At 39.7% G+C, this 19,422-nt stretch overlaps 1 protein-coding gene across 2 annotated transcripts in view; it reads left to right on the plus strand.

Moving 5' to 3' along the window:
• tenm1 (teneurin transmembrane protein 1) overlaps positions 1-19,422 on the plus strand; it is a 398,797-nt gene that overhangs the window by 187,304 nt on the left and 192,071 nt on the right. For both annotated transcript variants that reach the window (XM_072439861.1, XM_072439862.1), the window contains exon 6: positions 8,753-8,926. In XM_072439861.1, the coding sequence (XP_072295962.1) occupies positions 8,753-8,926 (174 nt within the window). The remainder of the gene's footprint in view (positions 1-8,752; positions 8,927-19,422) is intronic.

A 19,422-nucleotide genomic window follows, 5' to 3' on the forward strand; every position in this document is an offset into this window, starting at 1 on the left:
GACTGAATGGTAATGAGAAACCAACCAGACATTGTGGTGGTGGATAAACAGCAGAGGAAAACCATTGTGGTTGACATGGCAATACCAAGTGACGGCAACATCCGGAAAATGAACATGAGAAACTGGAGAAATGCCAAAGGCTCAGAGAAGAGCTGCTGAAGGCGTGGAAGGTGAAGGCGAAAGTTATGCTCGTGGTCATCGCATCACTCGGCAGTGACCCCCAAACCATAAAATATATATGATTTTATATGTTTTTATATAAGCTATTTTTATGTAAAATACATATAAAAATATAAGATTATATATATAAATGTGTATAGAATAATAACACAAGTAGACATAAACTAAACATAAATACAAACAAAATCACTACACATTTAAATAGAAAATAATAGTCCGATTTAGTCAAAAGTCTCATTTTCTGGATATTTTACTGTTTGCATGTATGATGTAGTTTGAAAGGTCCTGTTTCTGCTGGATTTGCTGATGAGGGTTAAAGGTGCAATATGTAACTTTTCTTGTGGAGGGTCAACCCGTATGTTTCATTGAGATGTTAGTGCTTTGCCTGGAATGTCACAGTATGACATTAATCACTTTTGCATTTACTCTAGTTAACACTAGTACACTAGTCGGTGTAATCCCTCATTCGTCCAGGCGTGTTCCATAGTAGAAAAAAGCTTCAGTTGTAGTCATCTGGACTCAGTTAGAAAAAATAGACGTTTCGACTCTAATCCAAGAGTCATTGTCTTTTTATTGACAATGACTCTTGGATAAGAGTCGAAACGTCTATTTTTTCTAACTGAGTCCAGATGACTACAACTGAAGCTTTTTCTACTAGTACACTAGTTAAATGGGATCCCTGAACAGAGAACAATTCCCAAACTCCCACAATCCCTTTGGCACATTGTTAGTACCATATTCACATGCATGATTTTAAGGCCACAAACAGTTTTAGCTTTTTTTGTAATTACCATTATACTATTATTACTATTATATTATTATTATTATTTTACAATAACAATGCACTTCGCTCTCTCTCTTTGTCTACAAGGTCGCTATGATAAAATGTTTTACAATTATTTGCAAACAGTGAACAGCAGTCTGAAGTCCCACCTTTATAATATATTTCATGTTGGGAAATAACACTTGCCTTTTTACAAGAGGGAACAAACATAGTGTAAAGCAGGATTATATCCAATTATAGCCCTGTGGCGTCACCTTCTTGCCTCATGGAAATAGATCAGTTTAATGTTGTACTGTGGAGACAAGGCTCCTGCTTTTGTTTTTAGATTTAATTCTTGTGTCTGGACAAAGTGTCTACATCCTCCCTGTGTTATCCTGGACTCTCTCTAGGCACTAGGGGAATTTTGGTTAATCTTGATTCCGGGTCATTGTTTTAGGTGACACACTTCAAACAATCTATGCATTTAAGCTCTCAAACATAAGAGCTCTCTGCCCTTGCCTATAGAGAACTCACCCTTGAAGCACCTCGGCTCACCCAATTCAAACAACACAAATATATCTAAGGACATGGGCTTTTTGGAGAGCAAACTTTGCCTCTCCACCATAAATGTCTGGTCTCTTTTCTTTATTTTGCTTGAGTTAGCATTTGTGTGTGTTAGCTCTGGACTCTTAAGTGTGGAAGGGAAAGGTCAATAGCCATAGAACGAAGTGTGGTGCTGATGAGCTCGAGCAGGAGGAGCAGGTTTGAGCGGTTTTGGAGAAGCTGCCATCGTGTGAAGAGGCTCTGAGGACTAACACTGCACAGTCATTATCTGAGAGGGTAACGCTGGGGGACATCTGGGAACAAGGAGACAGAATGTTGTTCATTTGGAGTCTTAGTGCAGTTTACACATCACAATTGGGACTAAACTTTTATCTACATCATGATCAGGGTCAAATAACTTAAACTAGTTCAACTCACCTTTGTGTTTTTATCAATGATGAATTCATTGTGGAACCAAACCAAGTAAAATTCCACCAAGAAGAGCTGTTTCTCTGGGGTTGAGCAGAGACTTCCAAGACATTCCTCACTCCAGACACAGAGGAGCCCCAAGGAAATCCCAAACTGAGAGACTTAAACCTTGTTTTCACTGGTTTGCTACATGGGATCAGATCAGTAGAGTGTGTGTTTCCACTGTCTAAACTGAACGTAAATGTAACGTATCAATTTGCTTAAGCTCAGGATGAGCTACTCACTGCAGCAAGATGACTGGATAAAAGAAAACACTGACGCAGGAGAAAATAAGACCACAAAAAGCAGGTACAAAGAGAAAATAATCATGTCTAAGTGCCATATTTCCAGTGTTGGCAACTTCAGCATTGAGCAGCTGCTCTTTGCAAATATTCAACATGTTGGAACTTTACAATTGGAAGTTTTGGAGCTGCGACGTAACAAATAGTTGTAAAAGAATCGCACAAATGATGTTGTATGAAAAGCACTACTCGAACCACTCCTCTTGAAGAGGCAAATCAGGCTTAAAGCTGAGCTAAAAATCCTCTATTTGCAGCCGGTTTTACTTGTATTTATTTGTTTGGCCTTGTATCTAAAATCATTATGAAAAAAAAGATACATTTGCAGAGGAGCAGACGACTCTTTTGTCTGTAAGATGAACGTTTAGGACTATTAAAATGTATTTACATACAACAATGTTCCTCATTCATGTTTGTGTTGCGGTTTACATGGCCATCAAGGCTAATGGCAATGCAATTAAAACTAAATATTGTATTTTTTACACTTTCTACAGTTTATTTGAGACTTGTTACTCAACAAAAAAATGGAAAAAAACAAGTTTATATTATAAAGTGATCTCATTTTCCAACAGAGTGCTTCTCCACTGGTTTGTTCATAGAAGACACATGCCTCTGCAGGGGCCGTGTTGCATCTAAAATTACACAACCACACATTTTAATGTCTCCAGGACCAAAATAACTCTGTGGGCTGTTTATGTTTGAAAATATGTAATACCAGGCCTTTTCTCAGAAGGGACGGAAAATGCGTAAGGTTGCCAATAGCGAGTGCATTACAACATACAACATCAATTATTCTTGAAGATGCAGCAAGAAGCCAAATTTAGACAAATAAAACACATGCCCATTCCATCATAATAGTGTGGATGGTTGTGGCATAGAAATCTGCCAAATCACCATGCTACTTGCATATATTGGAAGAAGTAGTAGAAATAAATGCATTAAAATCTTTGTTTTGAAAAAATAAAACAATTGCAGACGTGATTAGAAGAGTATCTTTTATCCAAGTCATGTTTTGTTCTAGCAATTGACACAAACTGCTGTTGATGTGGTGGTTAAGGTTTCATAGATGGTCTAAACCTTTCTAAACAACTATTACTGGGCTAAAAACACCACAGGCATTTCATTTTAACCATCTCATTCAAAATCACCATAAACATCAAACGTGTCCTTATATCATTGTTTACACGTATCCCATGGTACATGCATATTTCCCTTTTAGTCTGTCTGCTTGAAAACGTAACCCACAACCTCCTGATGTCAGAAACAGAACTGCTAACCACTCTGCCGCCACATATTTACTCTGAATAACATCAAATAGTCACTGAATAACTCTGAAATGACGTGTGCACCCCTCCGACTCGCCGTGTCTCAGCTGTGCAGACCTGCTCAGTAGATTATACGTGATACAGCGCTGAACACAGTATGGGAAATGAATAATAGACTGCTGATTCATGCATTTTCAGCCTTTGCAGCTGTGAATATACATTCCCACGAGCAGACGAGTTGACAAAAGAAGGCATTAAGGTTCAAATACAAATCTTTCTTGATTAAAATGTCATTTTTGTGTTTTGTTCGATATATTTTGCAAGGTTGTTTTAGTTTCTCCGCCCTCCAACATGGTCCAACAAGTGGATTTTGCACTTGAATTCAGTACGACACAAGGCTGACGCGTCTAGACTTTATTTTTGAGTCCACAGACGGGGGCGAGTCATAGCATTCGAAACACCCTAAAACGATAATCCTTCCTGCTGCAACGTTTAAGCAAATAAATAAATAAATGAATATGGAAACAGAAGATTGGATAGTTTAAGAATGAGTGACACTTAGCCGCACTCATGTTACGAATCGGCGTGTGTCCGCGTCCGGGCTCGTCACACTTTCTGACAGTTCAATTAGTCGGGACCAATTGATGCGCGCTGCGTCCCTCGTGGCCACGTAATCACCAGTGTTTTGCTTTGAAGAGCTCCCATTGTGCACCAGAGAGAGACCAGAGCCAAACCGGCTGCAGACGGTACAGGGTCGGGAAACGAAAACGTGTTCTTCAGCACAGTACATCCTGAAGTGAAATGACTAAATTTGTTTCAACTCACAATTGGGCTCTGAATACTGCATTTTCTAAAGAAACTGCCGGACAGATTTTCAATTTGTTGCTAGAAGTAGAGCTGTAAACCTTTATACTGTTTAGTCAATTCATCGGTCAGCGGTGTTCGAGTTTTATTACCGTATTTTCCGGACTATAAGTCGTACCGGACTATAAGTCGCACCGGAGTATCAGTCGTACCAGTCAAAAAATGCATAATAGAGAAGAAAATAACTCTTTTTGACTCGATGTGACCACCAGGGGTCAGGCTTCAACAGTCAATGACAGAAAACGTCTCTTTCAACCCGGGAGACTAAATCTCACGATTTTAAAATATTTCAATCGACCTTTCGTACGCCGCTATCCTTTATTTTGGTAGCGAAGGCGAGCGGGGGAACATGCGGGGGACACGGGCGCCGCCATGTTTGTTGTGATGACGCTCCTGGGCGTGTTTCAATCCCAGAATGCATTGCGAAAGACACTGTGATAGAGCTTGGCATGTACTATGGACACTTCAGTGGCGCCGACAGACGCTAACTAACTTGTAAAGGCAATACAACGACCCTTACGCGCGGTCTGTCATGTTACATACGCATGTGGGGGGCTGAATATGAAGACGCACATGTGTTGCGCAGTGCGTTATCAGTCCTTGAGGATGACAGATTACCAGCGTGATAAAAATATTCGACACAGCGGTTTAGGAAAGACCGGTTGGTGACTCGGCGAAATAATTGAAAAATAAAAGATTTTGACGTTTTTTCAACAAAATGCTGATCATTTTTATTCAGTCGGCTAGTTTCATACCGGTCGGTTACGGCAAACAGACATATTATTTTGCTCAGCCTAAGTATAAGTCGCACCCTGGCCTAAACTATGACTTATAGTCCTGAAAATACGGTAGTCATCTTATTATTTTGGGGATATTTCAAAGGATTAATATTCACCAGACAAGACCACAGGCTTTGACAGTGCTTTGGAAAAGGCGTTTTGGTCTGGAATCATATCCTGTCTCCTAGATTTCCAAAGGGCACAATTGGCAGACGGATTAACCAATCAGAGAAACGCTTGGTCCGTTCGTGTCTGAACAAAGATGGCGGCTTACGAGAAAAAAAGGAAATAACACGGAGGACTGAGAAACGCAGTGGATTTCTGCAGAGTCAAGAAGCAAAGCACTAAACTCTGTAAATCTGAGGTTCATTTAGTTTAATTCGAGAGGAGATGTTTTCCACATTTGAGGGACACAAGTTTTAGATGGAGTTTTGTTGCTTTGTTTATTCGGTCCGATTCTAGACGCTTCAGGCAAGCAGAAAGGACAAGGCATTTAGTGAGATATCTTGAGATTTGGGATTTAATTGTGAGTTTAATGCCTTTTGCCTGATAAATACATCATTTGCTAGTCATTTTCTCTAAAAATATGAGATTTTGAGTACCAATAATAAGGAGTATAGACAGATAAATACAAAAATATAAGGGGAAAAAGGATGAATTTGCTCAATGGAGACAAGTGTCAAAGCAGTTAATAATCTTACCTCACAGCTTGATGTTCCCGAGTTAGATTCTTGCCTTTCTGGAGTTTTCTCCTCGTTCTCTCTAACAATAAGAGCTTAATAGTCCTGACCAAACCTAGGATGGGTCGAATGCAGGGGTCAAAGTATTCCCGACCAAATTGAAACCGAAAATAAAATGGTAAGAATATGGTAATAAGAATATCTTCACTAGCACTTAAAGTGAATTTACTGTAATTTTGATTTCCTTTTATTTTTTTCCAAAGTGACTCCAACGGCTTTGAACTATCAGGAGTTTTAATTAGCGATTTCTCATTAGATCTCGTATGGACATGTGCACTCGAACATGAAAATAGCAGGTATCCGACTGAGTGAACATTTTGTCCCTTTGTGACTGCCTTACACGTGGCCCTGGTACCTAATTGCAAGTTTGTTTTTTCTAAGCAGCCATTTTGTGTCAAGAGCTTTTTTTCTTCCTGCTTCTCTTCCATCTAAAAAAAATTAAAAAAAGGAGTCGACAGACAGACAGTGAAGGCGTTTGAAGTCGTTAGAAGTTCCTTACCTTGATCTACATGCAGTGAGCGTCCTCCGAATGCTACTGCCGCATAGTAACTTTCTGATTTGAGACTTTGCTTTTGTTTGATGTACCAAATGTGTCAGCGCAGTGGGAAGGGGAAAAAAGAAAAAAACTGCAGTGGTTTATTTTATTTACTTTGTTCTGTTTGCATCGGCGAAAGGGACATTACCTTTAGAGCGTCTGTAAAACCAAACGTCAGATGTACGATCTGGCATGAAGGGGCCGCGGCGAACAAGGGTGAATGTTTAGCAAATATTAGCGACAGCCGTTGCAAAGAGCCAATTATTTTTTCTAATAGGCGAAATCTGTGTGTTTTCCTTTTTTCTTTTCTGTCGTTACCTAATGGCGTGCTGAAATGTCGTCCCTAGTAAACACTTTTATGAGGAGGAGATGGGAATTTATGCCGGACCTGGTTGCTTTGTTGTTTAAAAGGCCCATATGGATTGTGAATCAGATGGTGCGTTCAAAGCATCATTAGCAATGCATAAAAGAGATGTTAGCGCGGCGATATTAGCCCAGGGCTCCGGCTCAGAAGTTGCGCAGTAATTGCCATGCACCTTTGCCATGTCCTCTGTTTTGTTTGGCCTCATTTACATCTGGAACCTTCATATGGCACGTATCACAGGTGCAGGATTTAATAAGCGCGCTCAGAAAGAGAAGAGGCACTATGCGTAATAATATGAAGTAATTATGTTTACGTTCAGTCAGTTGCTTTTTACTTTTTTTGTTTGTACGTTTTTTGTTTTTTGTCTGTTGTTGCCTGATTTAATTTTTAAAGACAACGGGGGAAATGCAGCTATTGCGCCAACTCTGACGCATTTCCTTACAATTTTTTTACTAATTCAAATAAATAAAATAAATAAAATAAATAAAATAAATAAAATAAATAAAATAAATAAAATAAATAAGTAAAATAAATACAATAAATACAGTAAAATAAAACAAAATAAAATAAATAAATTCAACAAACTTGGAATACTCAAATCACAACTCATTGTTAGATTTCGATGTATTTGTGTCATGTAAAATAACAGTTCATTTTCAATTTGCTGCTATAAAGTTGGAATGAAACAGAATTTTCTCAACTGTGTTTTGTGTGAGTTTTAAATGTTAAAATCAGAATACATGTTACAATTGTGTTTTATCATGGCCCCTACATTTGGTTTGCATCAAGGATTTTGTTCATTAGTTTTGACCCAACTTCAGTTTTGTCGTTTGACTTTTTCCACCGCTTGTATTTGAATTCATGTCAATATTTAAAAAAGAATAGCTGTTACAATTGACAGACAAACATACGCAACGCAAATGTTTATATGCCATTGCTAAGTGTCTTTCTCCGCGTGTCTAAATGGTACTTAGAGTTACACATTGGCAGCACTCACATGGAGTTTTGATCCACATGTTTCCATACACGCTCCAGAATGACGTGTTACAACCTTTTAGTGGCACAATATGTATCGCACCTTTTCACAGATTGTAAATGGCAAGTTAAAACATGCACGCTGCTTCTCGTTTGTGAATGAAACTCAACACTACATAATACTACACTGGTGCGATTGGTTTCTTGATTATTTTATTGGTTTGGATTTCAATAGCGAAGATTTGATTTTAGTCACGTTATTTGTCACAAAAACATTTTTCTCACAGTTTTTCCAATGAAATGCACATTGATACTTCTGTGTGCTTCAATTCCCTCATTTATTAAGGTACATATAATACTTTAACTTATAATTTTCTAATTATTTAATAAATAAACTTAAATTAATACACAACTTGTATTTAGTTTAAGTCTATTTTATTTTACATTACTTTACTTTACTTTATTTTTCTAAACCCCCCATTTTTTATGCATGCTTTATTTTTACTTATTTTTTTACATTTATATTTCATCATTATTAATCATTGTTTCATGTCGAGCCAAAGCAAGTTCCTTTTCCTGTGAATTTTGGTCACCGACAAGGACAAACAGCTTTTCATTTTTTAATTTATTCTGGTTCTGACTTTAATAATCTCTCACTTTTCGTGTGTTTTGCAATGCACATTTCAACTGCTGTCATTAGATCGTTCCAACGTGGTCCAAGCCTGAATAAATGTCTCGGGATAGACACATTAGAGTGGACATTTGACACTAAACTCGCACCTCAATCACACGACAAGGCCGGTGGTGCACTAAGGCGAATAAAAAGTCCCAATAGTGAAGGAGATTTAACTTTGCAGCGCATTAAAGAAGACTGAGCCCTGCATCTTGCCTTGAATGCTGATCTTCTCTCCTTCTCTCCACCCACCCACCCTCTCTCTCTCTCTCTCGGTCTGTCACCCTTCGTCTGGCGGGTGCAGCGGTGCACCTGTTGGGTCTGACCTGGCACCTGCGTCACGGGGAGAACCATCTGTACGAGAACGGCCTGAGCTCAGCCGACCATCAGCTGGACGAGCGCGGAAAACCTCGCCCCACCAGCTCCATCCACCTGCTGGACACGCTCAACCCCGAGAACACACACGCCGGAGACAGAGGTGAGACCAGGGCCTTTAGTCACACCAGAGAAGAAGAAATGTCTGATGAGTTGCTGAATTATGGAGTGAAGATTGTTATGTCATACTGCCAAAAAATATATCTATAATATATACCATATTTCCCGGACTATAAGTCGTTTATTATACTTTTTTTCATAGTTTTGGCCGGAGCGACTTATATGTGATATTATTTGTTATTTTCACACTTGCAACCGCATTTCATACTCCAGTGCGACTTATATATGTTTTTTTCTTCTCTATTATGCATTTTTTTGGCTGGGGCGACTTATAGTCCGGCAAATATGGTATATTTTTCTTTCTTTATTTTGTTCTTTTGTTCTTTCTTTAGTTATTTTCTTTTTTCAAGCACATCTGGCAATTTTCTTTCTTTCTTTCTTTTTATTTTTTCAATGACAAAAATATGATAATGTGCATCGTTTAAGTTATTTCAAGTGCAATTTTCTTACCTTATTGATACAGATTTGAGTTTTTAGAGCAGAAGACTTACTTTCTTATCTATATATATGGCTTAATTCTCAGTTCTGTCCATTAGGTGTAAAACCAAACCTGGAAGAGCCTTAGGGGACTTTGTTTTTGATGCATTTTTACATCCAACATATTATAAATTAAAGTTGTTGTTTATTCAATTAAAAAAAAAAATGTAACGCCCAAAATCACAACAGCAGTTGCCTCGAGGGGCAATGAAAACCCCCAGAAACTACAACATCCCACTAAACCACCACAATTAAACCCTCACTATTCCCGTACCTCTTGCTTTGTTGTGCGCTAATGTTGTGCTCTAATCACTCTCGATTGCATTAGCGCCTTAGCCTCCGCGCGCAAGACAATGCCCGCTCCTCCCGCTTCTGTCGGAGAGAAACGCTCAAACGGTTCAGAGATCAGCCTCCGAACTGATTACTCATTTATTGGAAAGCTTCGGTAATTGGTTAATCATGTTCCCTCTTTAGCCGCTACGTGACCAGAATGGGGCCGTACCTGTTCCCGTCGCCGCACGCCCGGCCGCAGGAATTACTAACACCAATTTAACCCTATGAAACGGGACATTAATTGTAAGTGTTCAGGTCGGAGGAGTCAGGCAGGACGCATCCACCTTAACGCTTTTGGACCGCGCATGATGGGATATTACATTAGATCAACCCGCTGCACGCACGAGCTCTTAAACCCCCCAAAAAATATGCAAGTCTGTGCATTTTACCTCTGACCTAGGACATCCCTAAAGCTACTGTTCTTGATGAATCCTCATATTTCCAGGATTAGCGCTCGGTAAAACCCTTCACAGAGACGACAGGGGTCAAAATGTACTTCAGACAGCGGCGGTGGGACAACGCAACCGGGATTTACGAGGAAGTGGTGCTCGTTCTGTCGATCCCGTAATCCATTGTCATACTATATAAAGATCAGTTATATTTCTATAGCAACCGAAATACATTACGTTAGTCATTTATTTCACTACGTCTTTGCTAAGCGATCACATGTTTAAAGCAGGGTTATCTGATTTGCAAACCGCAAAAGGAGGAAGTGTATTTAGATATGTATAACTCATTCATAGCTCTCGCAAATGTGCAAGAAGGCAAAACTTATGGAGCTGCTTTTTAGAACAGCTTCTTCAGACATGAAAGTGAAGCTGGGGCTGCGCTGCTTTCGGCGCTTACCTCCGGGTCGAAGGGAATCAAAATACTGTATTATTCGATGCAGACAGTGCACAGTCGTCTCATTTCGTGCTGCTTTTACAATAGATACTCAAGAAAAATGTCAGGTTCCAGCATTAATAAATTGGCTGTGTAAGATTGTGAATGTTCTTGATTTGAAAAGTGCACTCTGTATTCTTCCGGCGGACAGTATGTACCTGTTTGTCTCCATGGAGATGTTACCTGGCCTGGTGCATGCTGATAGAGAAGCTGCGCTATACTCGGCCGTTGTTGACATTTCTTTTCCAGGAGCAGACCTTTCGTCAGAGGTTAGAATGCTCCCGACAATTGCAGCGGGGCCGAAAGCACAATGTGTTCAGTGTTCACGCCTCCGTGTTCATGGTAAACGAACGTCTCCCGCGTGAGACATTCTTGCCTCTCTGTACAACTCTCGGGCTACGTGAATTATTTCTACACCACATGTGACGCCGCCGGGCCAACGTACGGGTCCGATCCGTGGAGAAGCGAGCCCACTCACAGTAATAATGCGTGTTATTTGAGGTAGTTCTTTTGCACTAAAACAGGCATGTCCAAACTAGGGCCCGGGGGCCAAATCCGGCCCTCAGACCAATTTTTGTTGGCCCTCCAGCTTCCTGCTATGTCGGCCCAAACAACAAAAACTAGGACTTTTTACTGTGAAATTGGGAAAATTCAGGCATATTGATGTTATACCAACTGAATATTAATGCTCTAAGTCTAATTAAATGTGTGGAGGCTCATCGCAATTACATCAAATGCAAAATTTCAAATGATTCACTTTGTCATTCAACAAATTCGACATTGTCAAGTTGTTTGTGGCCCTCTGCCCTGTTTAAGTTTCAAAATGCGGCCCTTGGTGTAAAAAGTTTGGACACCCCTGCACTAAAAGCACTTGATTTGATGAATATAAGATACTACTATTGTTCACAGTTGTACATTCACCACATAAAAACATTTAATCTAGGACTAAACCCAAAACTAAACCTGTACCAGACCAGGACTAAACAAATGACAAGAACAGGGCTAAAGTAAGTCCACATCAGAGCTAAAACGTTCTAGAATTAAATGTAAACACACCTGAAGTTCCATATTTCAGGCAAAGGAATCATATCTAGAGACAAGACGGTAATGGACCATCAGGAAAAAAGAGGGGATTTCATTAAATTGCTAATGTATTATAATAGACTTAGTATTACACAAACAATTGCTCTGATAAAAACGCAATTTCAGTGTTTAGTGCGCCAAATGAATATGCTTTTGTTTTCTCTGTGCTCCAATATCTTGTTTCTACATAGAACTATAATAATAAATACATACATAAATAAAAAGCATACAATACCGATGCACATTTCTGCACATTTCTGCACTTCGCAACCAAAAACTAGTCTTGAAATAAGACACACCTGAACTGTTTGACCTCCCCGCCACGCTCCATTTGGGAAATACTGAACTCAAATCCCCGAAATCAAAATGGACAAGCGCTAAGCTGCCAATGCACGAGACTTGTTTAATAAAACTGGCACGAGGAGTTAGTGGTTGTTGGTTTTGCGGTGTGTTCCCCCAGTGTACAGCCAGAATGACGGCTGACTGGGAGATATTAGAGATTAGGCCTTAATCCAGTGTGTCAGATTATCGCGCTCATCCCGCCGTAGCCATCACCTCTCACACCAAGAGACCAGCGAATCCCAGAGATTACTGTGGGAAGAGCGGAGCGGAGGGGCTGCAGGCAGCACGCAGGATCACATCATGACACGGTTAACGGGGAAAGATGGGCAGAGCGTCCCACAGGGAGGAGGAGGGTGATTGATGGATGTTCCTCTAGATTCAGATATCTGCCACAGACATTAAAAGGGTAGAATGGGATGAATAATGGCGGCCATAAAAACTAAATTTCTACAACCAAATCATTTGTGCTTGGTTATAAATGGGTATTATTACCATTCCTATTTTGTTTTTTAAGTTCTGGGTAAATGCAGTGTTTATCTATGTATAAAATTATATGAAATGTTGTCATCTTTACCTGTTATTTCATATTGACCCAAAGCAAATTGTTTAAAGTTGTGAATTTACCTATTTAACGTGAGACAAACATGGCATGGATTCAACAATAATTTGGCTCAAAATGAGAAAACAGAAAGTCTCAAACCGATTCACATATAATTCATCACACAAAACAAAACAATTATCAAGTACGTTTTTCTTTCTCATTTATTGTCCCTTCCTAGATAGAAGATCTTAGTTTTTTTCTCTCATTATAATCAAATCCAAACGTCCCTGTACCTCCTACTGTATATGGACCTCTACACATTAAATATAGATCTATAAAAAACAAAACAATAAATTGCTTCGGACGTAACATAATTGATTGATGTTTGTCGAGATGGAGATATCCAGCATGGACACTAAACCAGTATCGGCTGAATAATTGCACCAATAAAAGAAGAAAAAAAAACATTTCCAGGAACAACCTATTAGATGTTTGACGACCGCTGTAGATTAGACTGGGAACACATCCGCTTTATTAAATGGTTTTATTTTGATGCGCCGCAATAAAGCTAACAGTGGGAGATATGGAGGCTGAAGCTGATTGGACGATGGTTATCTTCTTTGATTTGGAATAATGGTCCAGTGGGGAGACATGAGGCCAACCTGGCAGCCTGATTGGAAGCTGGTAATAATCTTGTCTTGGTGTATTTTCAGTGATGTGCTGTTTTATATCCGTGCAGTAAACATCCTTCCATTGGATTTGTCGGCTTTATGCTAAATCCCGAGCAGGGACGCACCGGGGGACGCGAGACCATTCTCACAGCCATTTTACATTACAGTAGAAAAGAGATGTGCATGTTTTTTTTCCCTCCCGACCGCTACAATTACCGACCTCTTGTAGTTGGAGTTGGCGTCGAGGTCCAATCACCGGAGAATGGTCACGGTTGAGCTACAAAACACCACTAAACACAAATCTTCTACTGATCCATATCTGCTGAAGTTTTTCCATATCGTACAATGATGCCGATACGCCGTTTATTCAGTTTTTCAGTTGATGGCAGATGTCAAAACTGGCTTCACATTGACTGTTGACTGTGTGGCTGTGTTATTATGTGAGAAAACCCGGGTTTGGTCGGGCGATGTGAATACAAATTGTGACTTTAAGGCAAGGCAAGTTCATTTGTAGAGCACATTTCATACACAAGGCAATTCAAAGTGCTTCACACAGCAGGAAAAATGCATTAAAAAAAGAACAAAGAAATTACAGCACAAAACAATTTAAGACGTAAAGAGAAGAGAGCAAAGAAAAATAATTTCAGTCATATGCGCAGCTAAACAAAACTGTTTTTAGCTCAGATTTGAACATTATCAGAGCCTGTCTCAAATCTTCAGGACGACTGTTTAGTCCTGACTCTGGCACCAGCAGGAGGCCGGTCCATGTTTAGTCCTGACTCTGGCACCAGCAGGAGGCCGGTCCATGTTTAGTCCTGACTCTGGCACCAGCAGGAGGCCGGTCCATGTTTAGTCCTGACTCTGGCACCAGCAGGAGGCCGGTCCATGTTTAGTCCTGACTCTGGCACCAGCAGGAGGCCGGTCCATGTTTAGTCCTGACTCTGGCACCAGCAGGAGGCCGGTCCATGTTTAGTCCTGACTCTGGCACCAGCAGGAGGCCGGCCCATGTTTAGTCCTGACTCTGGCACCAGCAGGAGGCCGGTCCATGTTTAGTCCTGACTCTGGCACCAGCAGGAGGCCGGTCCATGTTTAGTCCTGACTCTGGCACATGCAGGAGGCCGGTCCATGTTTAGTCCTGACTCTGGCACCAGCAGGAGGCCGGCCCATGTTTAGTCCTGACTCTGGCACCAGCAGGAGGCCGGTCCATGTTTAGTCCTGACTCTGGCACCTGCAGGAGGCCGGTCCATGTTTAGTCCTGACTTTGGCACCAGCACTTTAAAGGACACATTTTGCATTTGTTGTCTTAAAGTATGCTCTTGAGAACCTCTGCTTTTGGCGTTACATGTTTAAGAACTTAAAATAATCTACTGAAAGCATACGTTACTTTATGTCTGTCCATCATCGAGCGCAGCAGCAGAGGGATTTATAATGGGTGAATAAACAAACCTAGCTTGCCCCTGACATGATAATGCTGGGTTGCAGTTGTGATGAACACGGTTTGATGAGGGAGATGCTGGCGATGGGTCAGAGAGAAGATAACTTACTAAACAGGAACTATCCAATGTGTGTGAATGACGCTAAATGCAATCCCGACAACAATACATATATGTGTCGTTTAAATGAAATCTAGGATCAAAGTGAAACCTCCACATCGCAAAAAAATACTTCAATAAAAAACATACATACGTAGGTGTTTAAAGCTCTGTACGACAATGTTGTAGATCCGTGAAATGAACCCAGAATCTTCTCTCGACAGCACTAATAACCACTATACCACCGCAACCACCCACTGTTGCAAGAAAAAACAACAAAAAACAACAACTAATCCTAACTTTTTGATGGCTGCAAAATCATATGTGTTAGCTCAAAGCCAAACATGAAACACTAATTGACATCTAGTGGCTCGTCAGAAATCGTTTTATGCCATCTCCCCTGCAGATCACCAAGAGCTGCTCCTAGTCCTTTCCACATAAAATACACTCTTAATTAGTGCTACAGTAATTGCCACCCGCCCAATGGTAATCAACCTTAGGCTAGTAGCTCTCTGTTTCATAATATGACGGGAATGCCAACGCACACTTAGCCACAGCCACCCATGGAACAGATGAAAGGAGGAAATGTCAGCGGATTCCCTCTTCTAATGAAGTTTGCAGAGTTCTGCTAATAATCTTTCTCACAGTGTGGAGTAGTTTGAAATGATACAGTGAAATAGCAGTGAATTTCGTGTTAATAAGGGAGTAGCTGGTACCACCAAGTGTTTACAACTGCGCAAAAGAGGTCAAAAAGTAAATGATTTTTTACAGACTGTCATGCATTGAAGTTTTGAAACAGGATAACCGACTTATCGAGAGTTTTTTTCTTCTTCTTCTGCAGAGTAGAGTGCACAAGCCGCACTGTGGGACAAAATGAAACCTCTGAACACTGACTGCATCTGATTCTGAAATAGTTTATCACTCGCAAACCTGAGCAACATGAAAGTCCGTGTTGGTTAGCTGTGATTTCGCCTAAAAAACTATTTATGTGAATACTGGTGATGTCCAAATGATTTGTGGGGCCGTCAAGAGCATCACTGGTAAGATTTTCTACTACATACTTCATAATATCTAACACCCTTGCAGTTTACTGTATACTAGGTTGAGATTTGGAGCTATAGACCCTTTAAAAGTTTGTAAATTAAGAACATAGTTTATTTAATCGGACATTATGGGACTCACTGGATAATACTAATACTACATACTTAGAATACTACATGTTTTTCATTTGATCCACAGATATATTGCATACTTTTTATGAAACTCAAATATACGTTTGAGATTAGAAAACACTATTTTCTTCCATCCTGTGAAACAGAGAAGCAAACTTACATATTCTAACTTGGAACGTAAAATTGTTGCTCATTTCTTTTGTAATAAAGAAACTTTTAAGGGGTCTATGGTACTAAAAATATGTCTATGTACAGCTCTATTGATTTTATTTGGACGATGTTCAGAATTTTACCCTTAACTAGAAAATCAAAGAGTTTTTATTGTTACTGAAGTGACTGAATTGACTTTATTTTTATTTGACTTTATTTTACAGCAAAAAAAAATCTTCAATCTTAAACTTTCTCAAGTCCTACATTTATAGTCACAATATCAAAAGGACTTTGCAAGTTTTATATTTCAGTAATACAGAGTCTGTCCTTTTCTTTATGTGTGAATTTGTTTGGGGTCATACAGCACATAATCCATGCATAGAGAGCAGTGTTTTACATTAAATTCACCTTTTAACATAAAAATGAACTCCATATATACTGGCTTAGGACTGGCACAAGACTTTTCCCTTTTGTGGTTAGACAATTTGTATTTTAACTTCCAAAAGAACCATCATATGCGCTTGAGCTAGTGACAAAGCACAGCATTTTGGGTCAGCATTGGCAGAGCTGGAGGTACACGATGTAACAACGTCGGGGTTCCCTTTGGTAGGACAGACAAGATTAGAAATGATTACTTTTTTTCTGGTTTCGCTATCCACGGACAAGATAGCGGGAGAAAATGTCAGCGTATTCCCCATTTTAATGAGCTACTTTGGTGAATAATCCCCTTCTGTACGCGGAAGAGTTGATTTATTATGGATATAAATGATACAAAGTGACACACAGAGTAGCGCAGCATTGCCTGTTATTATGAAGAAGATGAAACGCAAACGTGGAACCAGCTGAGCCCCCCGTCGCCGTCATCGTACGACCCCATTGTACCAAGCCAGACTCGGCGCTGGATTGTTTTCCCTCCATCTTGATAGTGTGGCGCTCGGAAATGGTCCGGAGATGGATGGGACGTGACACAGACCGAGAGGGGGGCTGTTAAAGACCCCATCAATATTCGGGACGGTGGGTTTGGGAGAGGAAGCGGCGCCGGGGCAGATAATGTGGAGGTGTCTGTGTAGGTGTGGCTATATGGTAATATTATGGGAGGAAAACGCGGTGGCATAGAACGAGAGCGGTGAGGACTTATACCTGGGTCCGGCCGTTGTGTTTGAGAAGTAGTGAAGCATTGAGAACAGAGAATGCACCAGACTGGAGAGGATCTTGCCTTAAGCTGCTTTTGGGGTAAATATTGAAGTGGTTTGAAAAGATGGAAAGTGGACATATAGTTATAAAGTCTTCATGATATCTTTGGCTGTAAATAAAGTAGTATTTCAAATCCCATATGAGTACAATAATAACATGTAGACACACTTTTTATTTGGACGTGGATGATGTAAGCTCAAGCCAGTGAGCCAACCGTATTTGTTTATAGAGCAATGAAATAGGGCTTGAAATTTCCATCATGTGCCATTATTTACAGAGTATACAGCACCGAACAGAAAAACACAAAACGGAAGGCGAGAAAATACAAAAAATACAGATACATTCTTTGAAAAAAGCATCAAAAAACATGAAAAGTCTGTCATAGCTGTTTGTGACATCCACTTGTTTGTAATGGCCGTCTTCCCAGCCACCAAGAGTATGCTTATCCATTCACAGTGTCCATGGCAGGTGTTTTGAGGCCCAAATACATTGGTCTGAAGTCGAGTAGGATAGAAAGAAAAAGGTTGTTGGGGTTTGCCTTGTCATAAGAATAACTTTATGTCAGCTCAGATTAGAACATTGCTGTACTATTGTGACCAGGAATATGAAGTGGAAACAATATTGAGTGTAATAAGTCAGTATAATCCCTCATTCGTCCAGTAGTGTTCCAGTGTAGAAAAAGATTCAGTTGTAGTCATCTGTCTTTAGAAAAACAATAGAGTGTAATGTGATGCCAGAGGTTCATGTACAGCCCTTAATGGTTGACTCAAATAAAGGAATTGGAGAATCCTTGGGTAAAATCTGTGATAATCAAATAATTATGCTATTATCAAGTCCAGGGATACAAAGCAAATAAAATAACTAACCCTAACTTATTTAAGATATAAATGTTTATTTAACATGGAATATTTAATTGATTTTTTTGTTTCATTTATTAGTTTTGTACAAATTGCATGCATAGTGTGGCATATTTAATTATTATTATTAGAGATATTAGTCAATAAATGCAGAAATAAATGCCAAAGCTTAATTATAACATTTAATACTTAAAGCATAGTGCCACATTTAGATAATTGGGAAGGTAAAAAGAAACCCTTTGTATTTTCTCCTACATATGACCTTTCTAATTATATGAAACCAATTATACAAAACTTTAACCAAGCCAAAAAGAAGAAAGATCTGCTTAAAAACACGAGATGTTCCTTCAACGGGCAGAGCAGCTCAAGTCTAATGTGTAATTGTCCATTCTTCAGACTAACCAAACCCCCGTGGCTGAATTCTACTTACCTAATGCATTATATTCCCTGCACTCTGTAATACGGCTGCTAAGTAGAAGCCTTTTATCAGCGTAAAGTATTGTTAAATGTAGCGTTAAGTCCTATACCGGGCTTGCCTGTGTGCGCGCATCCCTGTAGCCGGAGCTTCATTGATTTTCTCACGCTGGGATACAGCCTCTCGGTGCACGACATCGACACAGACACACATGTGGAGAGAGCTATAGATCGTTTAGTGAACCCAAGTCAAGCTTCTCAACTACAGAAAGAAGAAGGAGGAAAAAAACACGGCTCTTATTCATCTGCCATTTCAAATCACTCAGACAAATTGATCCAAAACATTAATTCCTTTTCATTTCAGGGCGTGGGTGTATTTACTGATATTATACTCACCAAAAGCACGCGACGATGGAAAAAAATGTCTTTAATCCAAGATATTTCTCATCATTGCCTTTTTAAATGGCAGCTTTTTCATCTTTGCTCGTTCTTAAAAAGATTTACGGGCTGGATATTTTGTATTCAGCCTAAATTAGGTACACACAATGATATATACAAATAAGAATTACGTTAAATAAACCGAGACGCAACTATTCAGTTTCAAATGTATTCACTTTATGCACTATTAAGGCACAAATTGTTACAACGACTTTAAACCGTGACATCTGGCAATTCAAATTATGGATCTGGGCTAATTATATTCCATTTATCGTGGTGCTGTCAACTGGACGCTTTACAATAAATATATCAAACCAAATCTGTCAAAACAGGCAAAAGATAATTCAACCACATGTAAAAAAATACTGCTACAGGCATTTAACCTTAAAATGG

This window comes from Eucyclogobius newberryi, unplaced genomic scaffold (assembly GCF_026437365.1).
Source record: "Eucyclogobius newberryi isolate DKJ021-1_F unplaced genomic scaffold, fEucNew1.0.hap1 SCAF_11, whole genome shotgun sequence".
NCBI lineage: Eukaryota > Metazoa > Chordata > Actinopteri > Gobiiformes > Gobiidae > Eucyclogobius > Eucyclogobius newberryi.